We start from the raw sequence: 18,997 nt of genomic DNA, 5'->3' as shown, positions 1-18,997 counted from the left end.
GAAGGGAACATCTCAAAATTCCCCAGAATTTTCTGGAGGGTGGGGCTTTGTAGTACAGGCTTCCCCTGCTAGGTGAGTGTTCTAGGAACTCATCTGTATCAGAGTACCAGCTGGCGTTGTGAGAGGCTGTGATCGGCTTCAGTGTTGTGTTTGTTTTTTTTTAGAGACTTTAAATGCCTTTGCACATTTCTTGATGATGTACCTGCCCACACCTCACTGAGTGTTCAGCAATTTTTGACCAAAAACTGCACGATCCCCCATGCCTCACCCTCCCTGTTCATCTGAGCTCACCCTGAGCAACTTTTTTTGTTTACCCTGTATGAAAAAAGTCTTCAAGGGAAAGGTTTTGCCAATGTAGAAGAGGTGAGACAAACTGGCAGAAGCACTAAAAGGCATCAAAATCAACAAGTTCAAAAACTGGATTAGTGGGAAAAAACATCTCCATAGGTGTACTGCATCAAACGGAATACTTTTAGAATAAGTCTGCGGTCATACCACACTGTATGCACTCCATATCGTCTCATCTCAGAAGCTAAGCAGGGCCGGGCCTGGTTAGTAATTGGGTGGGAGAATAAGTACACAATTTTTTATAAATAAGTTTTGGTTTTTTAGGGTTCCCCTTCATAAAATTTAAGTGGAAATCAGCCAGTTACAAACTCTGAGTCTTATTTGGAAAAACTAAAAATATGAGAATTGGGGAATTTGAACTGTTCTCAATATTGAATATGAAAGAATTATTACCTTAATGTGAGGTGATAATGTGGTTGGCTTTTTTTGAGTTCTTAGATATATAGAAATATTTCAGCTGGACTTTTTAAATAGGAGAACAAAAATGCATGAAAGTCATAGTTCAACATAAGGCAAATTAAAATATGACATGATTTGGAGTGATTGATAGAGTCTAAGAGAAATTTGACCCTCATATTTGCAAGTTTTTCTTTTGGGGTTGAAGGTTTAGTAGCATAAAATTAAATCCCTCCCCTGGTTCTAGTCATATTACTTGATCCTTTCAAGGAATATTGTTTGTTTTTAAACTCAGACAATTATGAAAGCTTACAGTTAAAATTTGAGTGTAAATCTTAAAAACCTTTGCTGTTTGGACAAATTATGTTGACTTGAGTTTGGAAGAGCAAATAGTGAGAAGAGGTGAAGGAAATGAGGGTCTAAATTTCTCATCATAAGTAGTTGAGTCAAGAGAGAATGTTCCAAATTAATGGATCAAGGAATATAGGTTTTAAAGCATATAGATAGCTATAGAAAAAATAGAAGTAACATTTAATATCCTTTATTATTTAAAATTTTAAATATGCACAGCAAAGCCTGATGTACAGAACAGGGCCCTCATGGGATGGGAGGCTTGGGATGGCTGGGGTCCTTGCCAGCAAAGGCCCAGTGACTTAAACGTTATCCCCACAAACGTGGAATTGGCCAACGTCCAGAACAGCTTCCTTACTAATGACATCCTTCGTGACAAGCTGCTGCTGGTGGAGTTCTACAAGGATGACCCCTGAGCAGGTGAGGTTCCGGGAGCACACCTATTTCGTCTCCCTGGGCAGCAGGATGCCTGAGGACCAGGGCCTGTGCCATGCACTGGATCAGGTTTACAGTGTCCTCAAGCAAGGGAGCTGAGGCCACCAGCCTCAGCCTCAGCCCCAGCCCCAGCCGGGGCCCCACTCCTGGCAGGTCGGTGAGTGGGGACGAGTTTTAGGGGGGACTTCTTTGCCACTGGTTTGCTCCGTTCCTGTGTGACAGTTGTGCGATGACAGGAGCTCAGATAATCAAGGAGAGAAGAAATACATGTATATTTCCTTTTTTAAAAAGATTTTTATTTATTTATCTTTAGAGGGGAAGGGAAGGAGAGAAGGAGAGAAACATCAATGTATGGTTGCCTCTCGTGTGAGAACCAGCCTGCAACCCAGGCATGTGCCCTGAGTGGGAATCGAACCTCCATCGTGTGGTTCGCAGGCAATCCACTGAGCTACACCAGCCAGGGCTGTATATTTCTTATTATCTACATATATAATGCATAAATTACTTTTCTAATAATTTAAAAATTTTTAATTTTAACCTTGCAACTAAATCACCAAATCCTTGAGAGCAGATACTTAATCATATACCTTTCTATTCCTCCTCGCTATTCTTCCACAACGCTAGTATATGTACTCATTACCATTATGTGCTCAATATTGGATTCCTTAATGGTTATCTTGTTTCTAAAGAATCTTGGCCCTAGAAACGATTTTGAAGTAGTCTGAGTTGAGATTCCCCAAAGGAGGAACCCTCCACCTGGAGGAGCCTAATTTTAGGTAGGTTTTCCACCACATGTGCCACCTTCTGAATGCAGCTTCCGAGAACCGATAAAACCTTGTTGGGCCTTTGCTTCTCAAGGAAACCGACCACAAAGTCTTCGGAAATAGGGAAGTGGCCACGCAGGGGTGCTCCCGCGCAGACTCACCTCGTCCAACGCGCTCAGGCTTGGGGAACTTTCTGCGTTGGGCTCCCCGCAGCTGACTCTTCGTTTCCTGCCGGTGCCTTCTGAGCGCCGTACCCGAGGGGCGGGGCCTGCGGGGCAAGATGGAGTACCTTCAGGTCTTGCAGCGCGGGCTGCAACAGGTCAGCGGCCACGGTGGCCTCCGAGGCTATCTACGAATGCTCTTCAGGTAGGCAGGCAGCAATAGCCATGCTCCTGGCCTCCAGGCTGGACTTGCCCTGGTCGGGATCTTGGAACGGGGCTCGGGTTTGGGTCACCCTGGAGAAACCGCAGCTCTGGTCAAGGACAGACCAGAGCCCAATCTCTGCCTTTCCCCCCCGGGCCGAAGTCTCTTTCCAGGGATCTCCCAGAGACAGGACCAAAGCCAGCTCTAGAGACAGAGTTGCGTGACGTGGAGGTGAGGGCACCTGCCCCCTGCCCCGCTTTCTGGAGAGGAATGAGCATTGTCAAACACTCGTTCTGTGACCTTGGGAGCGCCCTGCCTCCCTTCACTGGCCTTAATTTTCTTCCTCTGCACCTAAGGCGTTAAACTAGGTGATCATAATGATCCCTACTAGTCCTAACATTCGTTGAATCCGACTGGCAGCATCGCCCGTGGAAGCCAGTTGAAACCCCAGAGTCGAATGAAAGCCAGGACATTTATATCATTTTTAGGTTGAAATGCTTTGGCTTCCTGATTTCATGAAGGTTTTTGCCAACTCCAGTGCCCTGATAGTAGATAAAAGTAGTCTTGTAAATTGTATCTATATATTTAGTGTAATTTAAGTTGTGTCAGTTTATCTTTTTTTGTGCTATCCATGTGGTTCTGGGGGCAACATGAGCAGGTATTCTAGAAAACTGGAAACCTGTATATCAGCAGTGAGTAGTATGAGCCTGGGGAGGAAGGCTAGAAAGTCTGCAACTAGTGATTATCCCCAAGCATCTCTTCCTTTTCCTTTTCCTAATTGCCTTTGTTGCTGAAAGTTAGTATTCTAACTTTATTTACATTTGTGTTTTGAGCAAAGAATTATTCTAAAATGTCTGTTTTCTTTGGGATATTCACAGGCTAAATGATGTGAGGGTTGGTACATTAGTGGGTGAAGACAAATATGGAAACAAATACTATGAAGACAACAAGCAGTTTTTCGGTGAGTGCGGTATTTCTCGCTGTGAATAATGGGAGTGAGCTTGAGACGATTTGACTCTTTCTCGTAATATACAAGGAGCTTCTTTAATCATTGTATAAAGCTACATATACTTTTTATTTCATGGGATTATGTTGTGCATGTTATTTGTAAACAGGTGTATTTTTACATAAAAACCATGACTATTTTCCCATATGAATTGGATATATCTCCAGCATGCCTTTTTTTGTTTGTGTTTTCTTATTTACATTTTTTTCACAGCAACGCCATTGTGTTTTCAAACATTTTACTGTTGATAGATATTTAGACTGCGTTCAGCCTTTTTTTTTTTTTTACTGTAAACCAGGGGTATCAAACTCATTTTTACCGGGGGCCACATCAGCCTCACAGTTGCCTTCAGAGGGCTGAAATAATTTTAGGACTGTATAAATGTAACTACTCCTTCACTGTTGAGGAGTTGAAATTATATTCGGTCCTTTGAAGGCAACCAAGAGGCTGATGTGGCCCCAGGTGAAAATGGGTTTGATGCCCCTGCTGTAGACAGTGCTTCAGTGAACTTGTCCATAACTACATCACACTTATTTGTTTAAATGTTCTAATAATAAATGTCTGGAAGTGGAATTGCTGAGTCTGAGTATACACATTTAAATTTTTGATATATTTATTGTGAGATTGGTAAGGCCCGGCTCTGTTGCCGTGGCCTACCTCTATGGAACCTCACTTCCTCCATCTGCCTTCACGGACCCCTGCCTCACTGGATTAGAGATTGCTTTTATTTGTTTATCTATCTATCTATTTATTTATTTATTGATGTTGAGTAGTACAAGTTCTTAATAAATTTTCAATATTAACTCCATTTGTTTATTTTTTCTTTCGTTTCCCTCACCCAAGGAGATATATCAGAAAAAAATATTGCTAAGAGAAATGTCAGAGGTTTTACTGTCTTTGTTTTCCTTTAGGATTTTTATGGTTGTGAGTATTATATTTGTCTTTAAGTAATTTTGAGTTTCTACTTGTATATGGTAGAAGAAAATGGTCTGGTTTCATTGTTTTGCATGTAGCTGTCCAATTTTCTCAGCATCATTTAGTGAATAGATTGTCTTTACTCCATTGTGTGTTTTTGCCTCCTTTGTCAAACATTATTTGAATATATAGATGTGGGTTTAGTTCTAGGCTCTCTATTCTGTTTAATTGATGTGTATGTCTGTTTTTAGGACAGTACCGTGTTGGGTTTTTTTAAAATTTTGTTTATTTATTTTTTAGAGAGATAGGAAGGGAGAGAGAAAGAGAGGGAGAGAAACATCGATGATAGAAACATTGATCAGTTGCCTTGCATATACACCATGACCAGGGACCTAAGCTACAACCCAGGCATGTGCCCTGACTGTGAATCAAACTGTTAACCTTTTACTTTGCAGGATGATACCCAACCAACTGAGCCACACTGGTCAGGGCAGTACCATGCTGTTTTAATTATTAGGGACTTGTAGTATAGTTTGATATCAGGTAGCATGATACCCTGAACTTTGTTTTTCTTTCTCAGTATTACTGAGACTATTCAGATTCTTTTGCAGTTCTATATAAAATTTTGGATTACTTGTTCCAGTTCTGTGAAATATGCCATATTTTGATAAGGATTGTATTGAGCCTATAGATTGCTTTGGGGTATGGATATTTTAATGATGTTAATTCTTATCTATAAACATGGTGTATGCTACCATTTTTTTGTATTTTCTTCTTATTTTTTCTATGGTTTACTTTTACTTATTCTCAAGATTGATTTCTCTAATAGAAGAAGCAAATCCTGATTAAAGGCTTTATTTCTTTAAATAGGTGTGGTTATATTTAAATTGCATTAGTTGATGTTTGTTGATTATATGTTTACCTAGGAAAACTCCAAAGCAAATACAGAGTATCTTTTTGCTTCTTGGTTTAAATCCATTATAGAGATGAATTCAGTATTCCCTGTTTGTGGGGTAGGGGCAGTGAGAAAATGGTAGAAGGAGTTAATCTTTATTATGCACTCACATGTTTGATGCAGAACTGGGTATATGTGTGTGTGATGTACTTTTCACAGCAATGTTAACCTATAGGTATAATTATTCACTTTTAACAGACAAAGAACCTGAGGCTCATAAAATTTGCCTAATATTCACTGACAATAAGTGACAAAGTCTTCATTGGAATACAGGTCATTGCCCATCTCAAGGACCCAATAGAAACAGCCTTGTAAATTGCGGTTAGGCCTCCGACTTCTCCACAGAAATGTGTTAAAGAGTGTAGCCATAGGATTGTATTTTGATAAATTATCCTACTTAATTTAACTGTCATTTATATATAGTTTGCTTATTATGTATAATCACCGATTTCTGAAATATATCTTAGAAATATATTTCAGGAATATATATTTTAAAAATATATATATATGGAAATATAATCCAAGTATGATTGCTGTGAATACATTTCTCTGCCCCATTTTCAGGAGGGGCACTTTCTCTCTTGAATGCCCTGGCCGGCTGGGAACACACCCCTCTGCCCTCTCCACTGTTTTCTTGGCCTGGGTGGAAGCAAGGGCTTTCTGCTATGGAAAAGGCCCAAGCCCCACCCGCCGAGTGGGTCTTGGTCCCTCTGCAGGGAGTTTGCTGTGGCGGCTGCCAGGCTGTTCATAAAAGGCTACCCTCACCATCGCAGCCGGGCTGCTAGTCCTCCAGCATCTCTCTTACATGAGAACACACAGAAGGCTTGTNGCCGGCTGGGAACACACCCCTCTGCCCTCTCCACTGTTTTCTTGGCCTGGGTGGAAGCAAGGGCTTTCTGCTGTGGAAAAGGCCCAAGCCCCACCCGCCGAGTGGGTCTTGGTCCCTCTGCAGGGAGTTTGCTGTGGCGGCTGCCAGGCTCTTCATAAAAGGCTACCCTCACCATCGCAGCCGGGCTGCTAGTCCCCCAGCATCTCTCTTACATGAGAACACACAGAAGGCTTGTCTTAATGAAAAGGTTGTCTTCTCTGATGTTATGCAGTTATGTTTTCTTTTGTTTTTTAAGGTCGTCTTTATTTTCTCACATCTTTCTAAATGTCAATCATTCCCCTCAGGCCGTCACCGATGGGTTGTATATACTACCGAAATGAATGGCAAAAACACGTTCTGGGATGTGGATGGAAGCATGGTGCCCCCCGAATGGTAAGCTAAGTGAACCTTCTTTTTTTTTTGGCTTGGCAATGTTTGTTTTATTACAAAAATATTTATTGAATAGTTTATTTCTTAATAAGGCAGTAAGTGGTACTCCGAAAGCATCTGTCTCGGTTATATATCTCAGTTTTTGTGTGTCAGGAGTTTAGACAAGACACAGCCTGGATGGCTTATCGCTGCCCCAGGACATCAGGCCTCAGCTGGAAGAGTCAAAGGCTGGGTCCTGGACACCTCTGCAGACTTGTTCATGCATTGTCTGGGAGCTAATGTTGGCGGTCAGCTGGGGACGTAGCCGGGACCTCCTCAGTCAAGCGCTCTGAGAGAGAGAGCGAGCCAGACAGAAACCATAATGCCTTGTCCAACTTAGTCTTCAAAATCATCTAGTATCAATTTTACATTTCGTTGGTCAAGGCAATTGGAGAATTCTGCCCAAGTTTGCTGGGGGAGAACCTAGACCCTGTCTCTTGATGGAGGTGTGACAGCCTCGTGTTATATGTTGGGATACAGAGTGGTGTGGCTGTCTCGGGGGAAACACAGTACACCACTGTGTCGCTCGGCCATGGGTGCAGGAAGGGCAAAAAGAGCCCTGGCTCGGATCTCATTTGGCAGTTGGATCTGAAGCAAGTTCCTTAACCTCTTTGGGGCTTAGTTTGCTCACCTGTAAAATGAGAGCCCCCCAATTCCTTAGAGCTCTAAAAATTGATTTTCTGATATAACCATTTTGAAATGAAATTCTAAATGCTTTTGCTTGAATTACTAAATTTTATATTAAATATTTCAAAACAAAATACTGATCTGTATTCCATAGGTTGCTGAAATAATACCTTTTGGTTGATATACAATAAACTCTGGAGATCCTTTCTAGTTAGTCTAGAAAATTTCACCAAAAAAAACTAGAAGTAAGTGTATCGGGTTAACTGGCGTTTTATTTTAGTTGAACTTGATTATCAGAAATAGTTTTGGGCTCTAGTGAGTAGCAGCTGGGATAATCTCAAGAGTGTTTGCTGCCATTGTAAAGTTACCAGTATTTGAACCATTTTGAATTAAGTTGCCAAAATGATGACACCCTAGCACTCCTGAGTAATTTAACATGTAATTCCTGCAAGTTAGGACATTCTCCTCCCTAACCGCAATATAATCATCGATGTCAGGAGATTCCCAGTGACACACCACTGCTGCGTGATCTCCAAACCCTATTCAGGTTTTGTCAGTTTCCCAACAGTGTCCCTTGTAGCAAGAGGAGCTAATCATGCATTTCAGGTGCATCTTATTTTCCTCTAGTCTCTTTCACTTTGGATTGGTTCCTCAGCTTTTCCTTGCTTTTTCCAATCTTGATACTTTGGAAAATTACAGGCCAGTTATGTTGCAGAATGCCCCTCAGTGTGGGCTTGTCCAGTGGCTAGATTCAGACTCTGCTCTCTGACAGGAAGGTCACAGAAGCAATGTCAGGTTCTTTTGCGTCCTTGTTCTGGGGTTTATGCAGGTGTCCCTTGAATGACACGGGTGCACTTATATGTGAATTGTTTCGTTAAATGTTTGTACCATTCTCCATCTTCCATTGGTAATCCACGGATGCGGAGGGCCAGCTGTATGCGTTGATGAGGTTTTTTCGGTTGGCATAAGGTATTTTAGAAGCTTGTGTAGAGAAGCAGGATCACTACCGCTGTGACTGTGACCCTGGTCCAAGCCCCATTACCTCCTGCCTGGACCCCTACCACAGCCTCCCAACTGGCTGATTGCATTCCCGCAGAACCGGTATTCTTTACATGCTGACTAATCAGCGCAATTATTTTAAAATTTACATCAGAGCATATCAGCTCTCTGCTCAGAACTGTCCATTGACTTTTCATGATAGTGAGAATTAAAACCCCAACCCCTTGCATGGTCTGCAAGACCTTCTGTGACCTCAGCCCTGCCAGGCGCTCCACACACTGCCCTGGTCACAGCCCTGCTGACCCCTGACTTAGCCACATCGGCCTCTCACTCCCCTTGAGCAGTGAGCAGGCTCCCGTCTCAGTCACCTGGTACTATTTCCCCTGATGTCGCATTGGCTCATACCTCACTTTAGTCAAGTGCCTGCTCCAGTGGCTTCTCATACTGCCCCAGTTCAGAACACCGTGTCCCGTGTTCTTTCACACTGTGTCCGCTTCAGCTTGGTAGCACTTATCTCTGCCCGGTATGTTATTATATATTATTTAATTTATTGTCTTCCCAGCTCCCTTGCTTCTTGATAAGAACTTTGTTCACTGTGGTATTGCTAAAGCCTAAAACAGTGTCTAGCACATAGTAGTTGCTCAACACATATTTGTTGAGTGACTGTACTATTTTACTTGATATACCATTTTACTTGAAACAATCACTTATTTTGCTTTTAGGATACAATAATTTCTTTCACTTATGGCTGATCCAAAAATGGTATGTCTGTCTTTCCTTTTGTAGCTTTTGTATGAATTTAAAGCTAGATTTACCTCTGAATTCCATTCTCACTTCTACCTGTCCCTTTTAATACCTTGTCCCACTGAACCATTTGTTTTAATCTTTTAAAATATTCCCCTAAATAAAGTGCCATCTCAGTGGCAGGGAATGTTTGCTTTCTTTTGGTGTATCTGCTTAATATAGCCTTTTTCAGGTAGCAGGGAGGAGTCCTGCAAAACACACTTTGAACTGAATTGAAATGAGCATTGCTTGGTACAATGGGTTGCAAGATTTTTTTCAATTTTAATTTTAATTGTTGTTCAAGTACAGTATGCAAGATTCTTTTCAGAATAGATCCTTCCTGATATTTACTTTATTTCTGCTCCAGAAAATCAGATTATTAAGAAGCTGTGTACTAAGAAATGATAGACCGCATGTTTAAGTAGACTTTTACATGTTACAGAATGTTATATTTATAATCTTTCTCTGTTAAAGTGTTAATTACAAGCAGAAGACAAGATTGTTTCTATTTCTTTTTTAATCCTCACCTGAAGACACGCCCATTAATTTAGGGAGAGAGGGGAAGTGAGAGACTGGGAGAAAACCGTCAGTTGCCTGCCGCATAGGTGCCTGGACTGGTAAGGCCCTGCACCCAGCCACGTACCCTGACAGGGAATGAAACCCACAGCCTTCAGGTTCACAGGAGGACACTCAACTAACTGAATCACACCAGCCAGGGCAGATTGTTTTGATTTTTAAAATTCAGCTTTTGTTTGACACATTTCAGCTACTATTCAGTGCTTCATTTAAGATCGATTCTCACATTTTACAAATGGGAGTTGTTGGAAAGTTTCATACCTGGGGTATGGAAATAAACTGTGTATTACTGACTGCTCTTGATTCCAGTTTCCAGAAGAAATCTTTATTGTGTTCACAGGTTATCAGTGTATAGTATCTGCTAGAGATAGTCATATGTAGAAAAATTTTGAGGTTTCTAGATTTAAACAAATAAAAACAGTTGGACCCTTTTCTATGTAACTGTAGTAAATGACATTGCATTGTGGAATTGACTTAGAGAAATTTTCCATTAAGGAGGACTGAGTGGAACAGTCTTTCACTAAAACATTTGAATACTTTAGAGTGATTTTTTAAAAAAATGATGGCTTAATGGGGATGGAATGGGGTTAGAAGTAGACAGAACATATTTATAGTCTGTCAAAAAAAATGACAGATGACTTGGACAGGGTTTTAAAACCATCTCTGGCCGATTTGAATTAGAAGGATTTTTTAAATAGCTTTTTTCTTTCTGTAAAGTAGTCCGTGTCCATTACAGAAAATTCAGAAAAATAACAGAAAATGTCATAAATGTCCTGAAGCAAATGTCCTGTTTTATTTCCAAAGCAAATAAAAATAATCTGTTATTCTACCACACTGAGACAAACCATTGTTAACATTAAATATAATCCTTGTGATCTCTCTTCTGTGCATTCGTGTCCTTTTGTTTTTGTTTTAACGTAAAGGGGTTTTTTGAAGACATAGCGGGGTTTGAATCCTAGCTCCACCTTGGGTGAATTACTCGAACTCTTGATATTCCCCATTTACTCAGGTGAGATAATAACATGTCCCACAGAGTTGTTATTATGAGGATTGATATTTGTACAGTGTTTAGAGTGGTGCCCATGACTTACAAATGCTAAATATTGTTAAATAAATTCACTAAATAACCTGCTTTTTAAACTTGACATAGCGTAAATGTTTTCTAAAGTTATAAAATATTCTCTGTAACATAATTCTTACTGATGTTTTATTCTTGTTATTTAAGTTTTTCGATTACTCTTGGTTTTGTTCCTTGAGCTTTTTTCACCACTGTAAGTAAACCTGTGGTCCGTCCATCCTCACTTCCTACGGCCAGTTCCCAGGTCAGATTGTTGCATCCTGGGGTTGCAAGTTTAAAACTTTGTAAGTTTTAATGTATTTTGTCCATTTTTCTACTGGATATTCGAGTTTTCTTTCTGACCTGTGATGATAGATGAAGAACTTTTCTGTATATTTCAGATGGTTTTCCCTGTTTCTTTTATCCTTTAATCTTGTTTTCAGAGTTTTAGGACATTTATGACATTTATACTTTTATGTAGTAAAATTACTATTGATTTTCTTTTATGGCTTTTTGCCTTTGACATTAAGCTTAGAAATGGTCTTTCATGTTCTATAACTATTGATATGTATTATGAATGTAAACACTCACCCATATTATGTCTGATTATTAATCTCTCTATAAATTTATTTTGATAGTTGTCTTAGGAAATATAACTTGACTTTTTTTCAAATTATCCTAGCATCATTTGTTGAGAAATGTTTACTTTCCCCACAAATTTGGTGTGCTAGCCTTGTCTCATCTGTCCTTTAGTCTGTTTGGGGAATAGCACTGTTTTGCTGTTGGACTTTGTCCCAGCTTTTAGGCCCTTCTGATCTTGGAAACCTCGACGTCCAGTGACATCAGCTTTCCTGGTTGTCGTGAGCTTTCAAAACGTGCTTAGACAGACTTTCCACTGATTCTTAAAATCATCAGACCCTACTGGGATTTTATTTCAAATTGCACTTAATTAAAAGTAATAGTTATGGAGCTGACAGAGTTTGAGTTTGGGTATTTTGTAAGGAACTGTCTTTTCTTTTTCAAATTTGTTAAATTTGTCAGTCTCATTCTGGGGTTAGGTGGGCCTGAGGATTTGGGCGGATACCTAGATATTATCATAATTCTAACCTGCTTTTCGTCTGTTGACTGTAATTTAAGTTACTGATCAGAGGGTTCTCTTCAGCCTTTGGGCAGCTGTGCTCAAGCCTCAGCACCGTAACATGTGCTGTGGGACCTTGTGAAAGTCATTTCAGTTCTGTTTGCTCAGTTTTAAAATGTGAAATATTAAATAGGTGGCTGAGCGATCTTGTGTGGAATGTTTCATAAACTAAAGTGGGGTGGAGTAATAATAGTTTTAGTGCGATGAGCATTTTTTTCATCCTCACCCAAGTGTATGTTTTTGATTCCAGAGGGGGAGGAAGAGGGGAAGAGGAACAGAGGGAGAAGGTGGGTCAGTGCCCGCCCGCGATGGAAACCCACCGCCCGGGGGAGCAGGGACAGCGCTGCCACCAGCCTGTCCGCCCGCCAGGGCAGGGTGAGGGGTGTTTTTACCTTGGAAACACGGTCTGGAGTTTTTCTTTAGTCTTTCCTACTTATTTTTTTGAAACACGAAAACAATCATTGGCATTTCTAGGCTCAGTGATGTTATGTGAAAGCATCTGAAACATGAACATTATGGTCAGAAACCAGTCTTGACTCCCAATATTAATAATGTATATTATCCAAAAAGAAGATTCAAAACAGCCTTTAGCTTTTTTGTTGTTGTTCGCTGTTATTTGGGAATGTTTTATATCTGAGAATTTTCTGAAAAGGAAAATTAAACGTTTTAATCTTTGTTGTTAATACTAAACTGAAAAGACTATTTGGGAATGATTTTTTTTTTAAACTGGCTTCAACCATTTTTTTTTAAAGATTTTATTTATTTATCTTTTAGAGGGGAAGGGAAGGAGAGAAGGAGAGAAATACCAGTGTATGGCTGCCTCCGGTGAGTCCCCTGCTGGGAACTGGGAACTGGCCTGCAACCCAGGCATGTGCCCTGACTGGGAATCGAACCTCGATCGTGTGGTTCGCAGGCCTGCGCTCAATCCACTGAGCTACGCCAGCCAGGACTGATTTTTGAAATGAATCCCTTCATTTTGCACTTTGATGCCCTCAGGNGTTTTAAAATGTGAAATATTAAATAGGTGGCTGAGCGATCTTGTGTGAGAATGTTTCATAAACTAAAGTGGGGTGGAGTAATAATAGTTTTAGTGCGATGAGCATTTTTTTTCATCCTCACCCAAGTGTATGTTTTTGATTCCAGAGGGGGAGGAAGAGGGGAAGAGGAACAGAGGGAGAAGGTGGGTCAGTGCCCGCCCGGGATGGAAACACCCCGCCCGGGGGAGCAGGGACAGCGCTGCCACCAGCCTGTCCGCCCGCCAGGGCAGGGTGAGGGCTGTTTTTACCTTGGAAACACGGTCTGGAGTTTTTCTTTAGTCTTTCCTACGTATTTTTTTGAAACACGAAAACAATCGTTGGCATTTCTAGGCTCAGTGATGTTAAGTGAAAGCATCTGAAACATGAACATTATGGTCAGAAACCAGTCTTGACTCCCAATATTAATAATGTATATTATCCAAAAAGAAGATTCAAAACAGCCTTTAGCTTTTTTGTTGTTGTTCGCTGTTATTTGGGAATGTTTTATATCTGAGAATTTTCTGAAAAGGAAAATTAAACGTTTTAATCTTTGTTGTTAATACTAATCTGAAAAGACTATTTGGGAATGATTTTTTTTTAAACTGGCTTCAACCATTTTTTTTTAAGATTTTATTTATTTATCTTTTAGAGGGGAAGGGAAGGAGAGAAGGAGAGAAATACCAGTGTATGGCTGCCTCTTGTGGGTCCCCTGCTGGAAACTGGGAACTGGCCTGCAACCCAGGCATGTGCCCTGACTGGGAATCGAACCTCGATCATGTGGTTCGCAGGCCTGCGCTCAATCCACTGAGCTACACCAGCCAGGGCTGATTTTTGAAATGAATCCCTTCATTTTGCACTTTGATGCCCTCAGGCGGGGAGGCTGTCTAGGAAGTGCCGTACTTTCCAAGAAAGTCCCAGTGTTCTTCCCTTGGTGCCTGACATCTTCCTCTTACGCAGCTGAGGATAGGGCCAGCCGCTCGGGGATTTATTTCCATGTGAGTTGTATTGTGATCGTGACTTAATGTCTTTGTTTCCCATTATTTTGATACCACTTCAATATATTTGAGTTCTGAATTTTCCCCAAAATATGTTTTAGTTTCTCTATGAATGTTTATCTCTTTGGCATTTATAACTTTCCCCTTTCTGCCAGTCTTCCCATTTGTAGTTTCACTGACTTTATCATTGAGTGTAAGTAACTTGGTGTTTTGTTCTCTAAGAAAATACCGGGGACATAAACTGAAGTGGCTGTGAGGCGTCAGAGACAGTGTCCGGATGGTGCTGTCGGTCCACGGCGTCCTCCTTAATGAGAATAAACAGAGCCGGCTGTGTTGCACAAGCTCTTTGGTGTGCAGATCTAGAAGGTACAATTCTGCAGCCTACTTTAATACCAATTGCAGCAGGAGGGTGATGCCAGCCTAGCAGACAGTCACATTTTTTGTTTCTTACTCTCTGTCACTGGCCACAATGACAATTGATGGTTCGCTCATCCCCTGACTCCTGCCAGTTTATCCTGACTAGATAAACATTTTCATATTTTATGTACTGTGGTAAAAATATCTTTTAGTTTTTTGAGCATTTTTTATTTCTCTATGAGTTCAATTTGTCACTTAAGTAACTGAATAAGATACAAAAAAAACTCTTTGGACTGTGGTTCCTTAGATGCCATTTTAACCTTGAGGAGTCATAGCAGCAAGTATTTGAATAAAATTTCCTGTAGTTACTTAAGATGACTCAGCAAGGTAAAGTTGAATATCTCTACTGTGCCTTGAGTTTACACGAAGCCCCTTGATAAGTGGCAGCCTTGGTTTGGGGGGCCTGTCTCACCGGCCTCGAGAGCCCCACCGGTGGGGTGGCCGAGGTTAATTGGCCCAGGTCACTCCCGCTAAGTGATCCGCGCTTCCCTTGGGGGTGTAACAGGGACAGCAGCACAGTGTATGCAGACTTACTCATTCTTCACGCTGTCAGCTGATCATGATACAATTATCTTTAGCCTCAAATACAGCAATGGTAGTAATATTTTATCTCTTTTCTTAATGGTTTTAGTCAACTATCTAGATAGATCTGTCGATTACTGCTAGCAAATACTCTTGAACTTACATAGCATCATAAATTTTTTCTTATTAGCTTTAGCCTTAACTGTTTTACTGAAATCTTCTCCTCTTGCCCTTTTCTCTGTAGCTGGGCAATATCCGCCCACCCACCCCACCCCCACCCTTGGAGCTGCAGCACCTTCGCTGTCGCTGTCAGGACTTCACTCCCTTTTCCCACAGGGTCGCGTCTGCCTTAGGAGCTCTGGGCCGGGGGGATCTGGGATGAATCGTCTTTCTCCTTCCTCTCCCATGTAAACTCGGGTTGGCTTCCTGCTCAGTTTTACTCCTCGTCCCTTGGACGTCGGTTCTTCCTTTCTCTGTCATTAGAGAGACATTCCTCTGTGGACTCCGAGGAAAGCACCCAGCTCCCTTCTGTGGGCTGGATTGCTGCTCCCAGCAAATATCCTTTGAATTGAAACGCTTAGGCCGAAACACTTGGGAACTTTGGGCTGTGATCTAATAATTTTAAGATAGCAAATTTTATGTTCTGTGTTCAGACTTGAGCTTGAATTTACAATTCACACAGAGACCCTCTTCCTCTCCTTCAGCATTGGGCCAGAGCAGCCCGAGCACACAGAAGCTCTGGAGTCAGCCGCTAGCGTCTCGTCGTAATTCTGTAGTTCTCTGGTTTGAGAATGCATTTCTGCACCTAAAATTAGGGTACATACTCTGATCAGTAGTGTCATCATATAGTTGGCGGCGTTTCTCTGTCTTAGAGGTACATGAGACAGTGGTGTATCTTAAAATCGATGGTGTCCTAGACTTGAAGAAATACGGTAAGGATGGTAACAGTAGCTAATGTTTGTTGACACCTACTGTGCACAGGAATTTTTCTAGGTGCTATGTGTACTGTCTTGTTTAATGCTTACACCATCCTTAGGAAGTAAGATGTGCGGATGAAAAAACTAAGGCATAGAAAAGTTCAGCCAGTCGGCGGTGGAGCTAGGATTTGAGCTCAAGCAACAAAACGCCCCCCCACTGCTCTGCCTCTTCACGGCTGTCTTTTTCCCTCCTTAAGGCATCGGTGGCTTCACTGCATGACTGATGATCCTCCAACAACCAAGCCACCTACTCCTCGCAGGTTCATCTGGGCGAACCATAAGTTCAACGTGAGCGGCACTCCGGAACAGTACGTACCTTATTCCACCACTAGGAAGAAGATTCAAGAGTGGATCCCGCCCGCAACACCTTACAAGTAAAGGCAATGGAAAACCGTTTAAACATGTAAAATATGGGGGTTTTCATGTAAATGCACTTTTACTGCTCATTGTCAACTTGATTAAAATTATTTGATTAAACAATATCTTTGTGTCTTTTTGCCCTTTGTCATTTATCATTTGCAAAGCAGTGGCGTACCAACATGGGTAACTGAAATACACTCCCCCTTGTCCCAGGGGTCATGTCCGTGCTTCATGACCCTGCCTCACTGCCACAGCTGACTGATGGGGGAAGACCCGAACCCGAGCTGAGCCCAGCAGACTTCCTTGAAGGAAGGAGAGACTTAACTGGAGAGACAGAGAGGTGAGTAGTGCCCAGAGCTCGATGGCTTCTATGGCAGCTCTCTGAGGAGGACGTGTTCAGAGACCTCCTAGTTCCCAAGCTTTGGCTCTTTCACCATGTGTCTGGATGTGTGAACTGTCCCAGGATCCACCCAATGGGTTCTTATTTCTTTACACCAACTGGGGTCACTGATATTTTGTTGTTGCTTCAAACAGAACTTTAATTTAGATTGGTTTCAGAAAATGAGTAGTAGGCAAAAGATTTCCTGGGACGTGAGGGATCCTCGGCCCTGGCTGTGTCTGGGTAGGATGAGGGGCAGAGCCATGGCCCTCCGTGTTCTGGACAGAAAGCACGTGGCTTCAGCAGTCAGGTCGCTTATCCAACTGTTGCATTGGTTTTAGTCACCAGGACCCATGAGCCTCCTAGGATAAGGTCCTTGGATACTGGTTATTAGCAGCCCCCATAGAGCAATATAATGGTGATTAAAGAAGAATGCAAAGATGATGGAGTCAGACAGTTGCTTTCAAGGGCACTGGGTAACCTAACGGAGAGAATGAACCTTGACTCCCAGATCTCAGTTCAAGGTATTCAGTGAAATTCTGGGCACTTGTATGGCATAGCTAACCTCACGTTTCTTACGTGAAAATTGAGGGATAGAGTGGGGTCCCGACTGTAGGTCTGGGGGTATCTGCAAGGAGCTAGAAAGGCCTTGGTTGCACTTGAGCATCACCCAGGGCAATTTTTAAGGTCTAGAGGCCCAGGCTTTTAGACCAGCATCTCAGAGGGTTCCAACCCGATGATTCCATTGCAGCTAAGGTTGTGACCCACCGGGCTAAAGGAAGTCACACCATATAGTTCTTCTGAAAGTCTCTCTGATCTCAGGAAACAAGTTTTCTCACAGCCCCACCTCTGAGTGAGGACCCCTTACTTAGCAGGATCAGGTTGAACTGGGCGCCCTCAGGAGATACTGTACCCAGTGTGTGATTTTGGGCAGCCTCCTGCAGTTTGCTGAGGGACCACTGTAGAGCAGGACCGAACTCTAAAAGCTGGCCCGTGCTAGACCGAGATCTCATGTGCTCTGCCCGTGTAGCCCTTCAGTAACTTTTCCTCCAGGGCCTAAAACATGGCTTCCCAGTGCCATTAGGGTAGATTGTCAAGGGAGAGTTGTGAGCAATTAGAGGTTCTCTCCCAGCCTGCTGTTCTTTCTGGGTCAGGCATTTCTTCACCTGTTAGAAGGAAAATGGGCGTGTTCTTCACGGGGAGAGAGAAGGTGGGAAGGTAGCCACTGGGAAATGTCCTGTCTGCACAGTCTTACCGCATCCAGGTGATCTTAGAGTCTGGCGTGGAAGCAACAGGCAGCTGCCTTAGTTTTCAACCAGGTTTTTTTTTAAAGCCAACTTCCTAGGTCTAGTACCCGACACTTGAATTAAGCTAGAAGATCAAGGCTTTTCAAATCCTAGACCTGAGTTAATCCTCAGGACCAGAACCCTCGGTTTATGGGCTGTGCTGTTATAATGGAGATGTGTATTGTGAGCCTTCCACCCAGCTCCTTCTTTGGGTGATGTGTACTTAGAAAAGACATATCCTGTGGCCCCTGGTCAGAATAGAGGTTACAGGAAGGAGGTCGGACCCCACTTCGCTGTAAGCCCACTGGGGCACTGAACTCCCCTCCCTTCCCCATGTCCCCCTGGTTTATTTCCTCAGTTCCTCCGTGTAGACAGCGTGCATGTCCTTTGCACAATCTCAACATCAGCTCCCTGCCCTGGGGAGTGAGAGTTCCTGTGACAGGAGGGCCACAGGGAATAGAGCACTGTTCCCATCAGAACGACAAGTAACAGAGCGGTATGTCCTTGGCAGTAATTATACACGTTAGTGTGACCATTGAGAGGAGGAAGATAGAAATGTGGTAACCTGTCATCCCCCCATGCAGAGCGTACTTCCGCTTGACCAGGGAGAGAATGATGGGTCTTGGAGGATGTCAGTGGACTCCACTACAGCCTAATCTTGGGGTGATCTGAATTACAGCAGCTGCTCCTGAGAGGGTCTCTATCGGAGCACCTTAGTGCAGCCTCTGGCATTTGCCATGAAACTGCTGGTCTATCCACTGCATTTTGATTTATCTGGGTTTAGAGCGCACTAGCAGCTTGCTTTTACCTGGCAGGGGCAGGAATAGCTTCATAAATCTGCCCCAGAGGTGCCAGCTCTAGCCGTTTGGTACACGAGGATGTCCCCTGAGCCTGCTATGTGGATACAGGGCAGGAAATACAGCTACATGTATGCCTTGGGAAGGCACATGTCGTCCAAAGGATGGACTCTGAATCTCATGGAAGTAAAAGCACTTGACGGCTTAACAACAGCCCCAGGGGTACGGTGGGCTAGCG

The 18,997-nt window shown here is 42.5% G+C and overlaps 1 protein-coding gene across 1 annotated transcript; it reads left to right on the top strand.

Annotated features, from left to right (window-relative positions):
* Nucleotides 1–2,523: 2,523 nt before the first annotated feature.
* Nucleotides 2,524–16,419, top strand: NDUFA12 (NADH:ubiquinone oxidoreductase subunit A12). The gene is made up of 4 exons (XM_037068284.1): nucleotides 2,524–2,660; nucleotides 3,536–3,618; nucleotides 6,707–6,794; nucleotides 16,135–16,419. Exons 1-4 carry the CDS (start codon nucleotides 2,575–2,577, stop codon nucleotides 16,313–16,315), a joined length of 438 nt encoding a protein of 145 aa, XP_036924179.1. The 5' UTR covers nucleotides 2,524–2,574; the 3' UTR covers nucleotides 16,316–16,419.
* The last annotated feature ends 2,578 nt before the right edge of the window (nucleotides 16,420–18,997 follow it).

Source organism: Sturnira hondurensis, unplaced genomic scaffold (genome assembly GCF_014824575.4).
Source record: "Sturnira hondurensis isolate 20B ecotype Veracruz unplaced genomic scaffold, ASM1482457v3 Scaffold0017436, whole genome shotgun sequence".
NCBI classification, from domain to species: domain Eukaryota; kingdom Metazoa; phylum Chordata; class Mammalia; order Chiroptera; family Phyllostomidae; genus Sturnira; species Sturnira hondurensis.
The sequence above is the reverse complement of the archived record's forward strand: the minus strand, read 5'-3'. Positions and strand labels throughout refer to the sequence as shown.

What these genes read in the sequence shown, in the direction of transcription:
- NDUFA12 (XM_037068284.1), top strand. Translation starts at nt 2,575, where the DNA reads ATGGAGTACCTTCAGGTCTTGCAGCGCGGGCTGCAACAGGTCAGCGGC. An exon ending in TATCTACGAATGCTCTTCAG is followed by an intron (nt 2,661 to 3,535) that starts GTAGGCAGGCAG and finishes GGATATTCACAG; the next exon opens with GCTAAATGATGTGAGGGTTG. An exon ending in AGCATGGTGCCCCCCGAATG is followed by an intron (nt 6,795 to 16,134) that starts GTAAGCTAAGTG and finishes TCCCTCCTTAAG; the next exon opens with GCATCGGTGGCTTCACTGCA.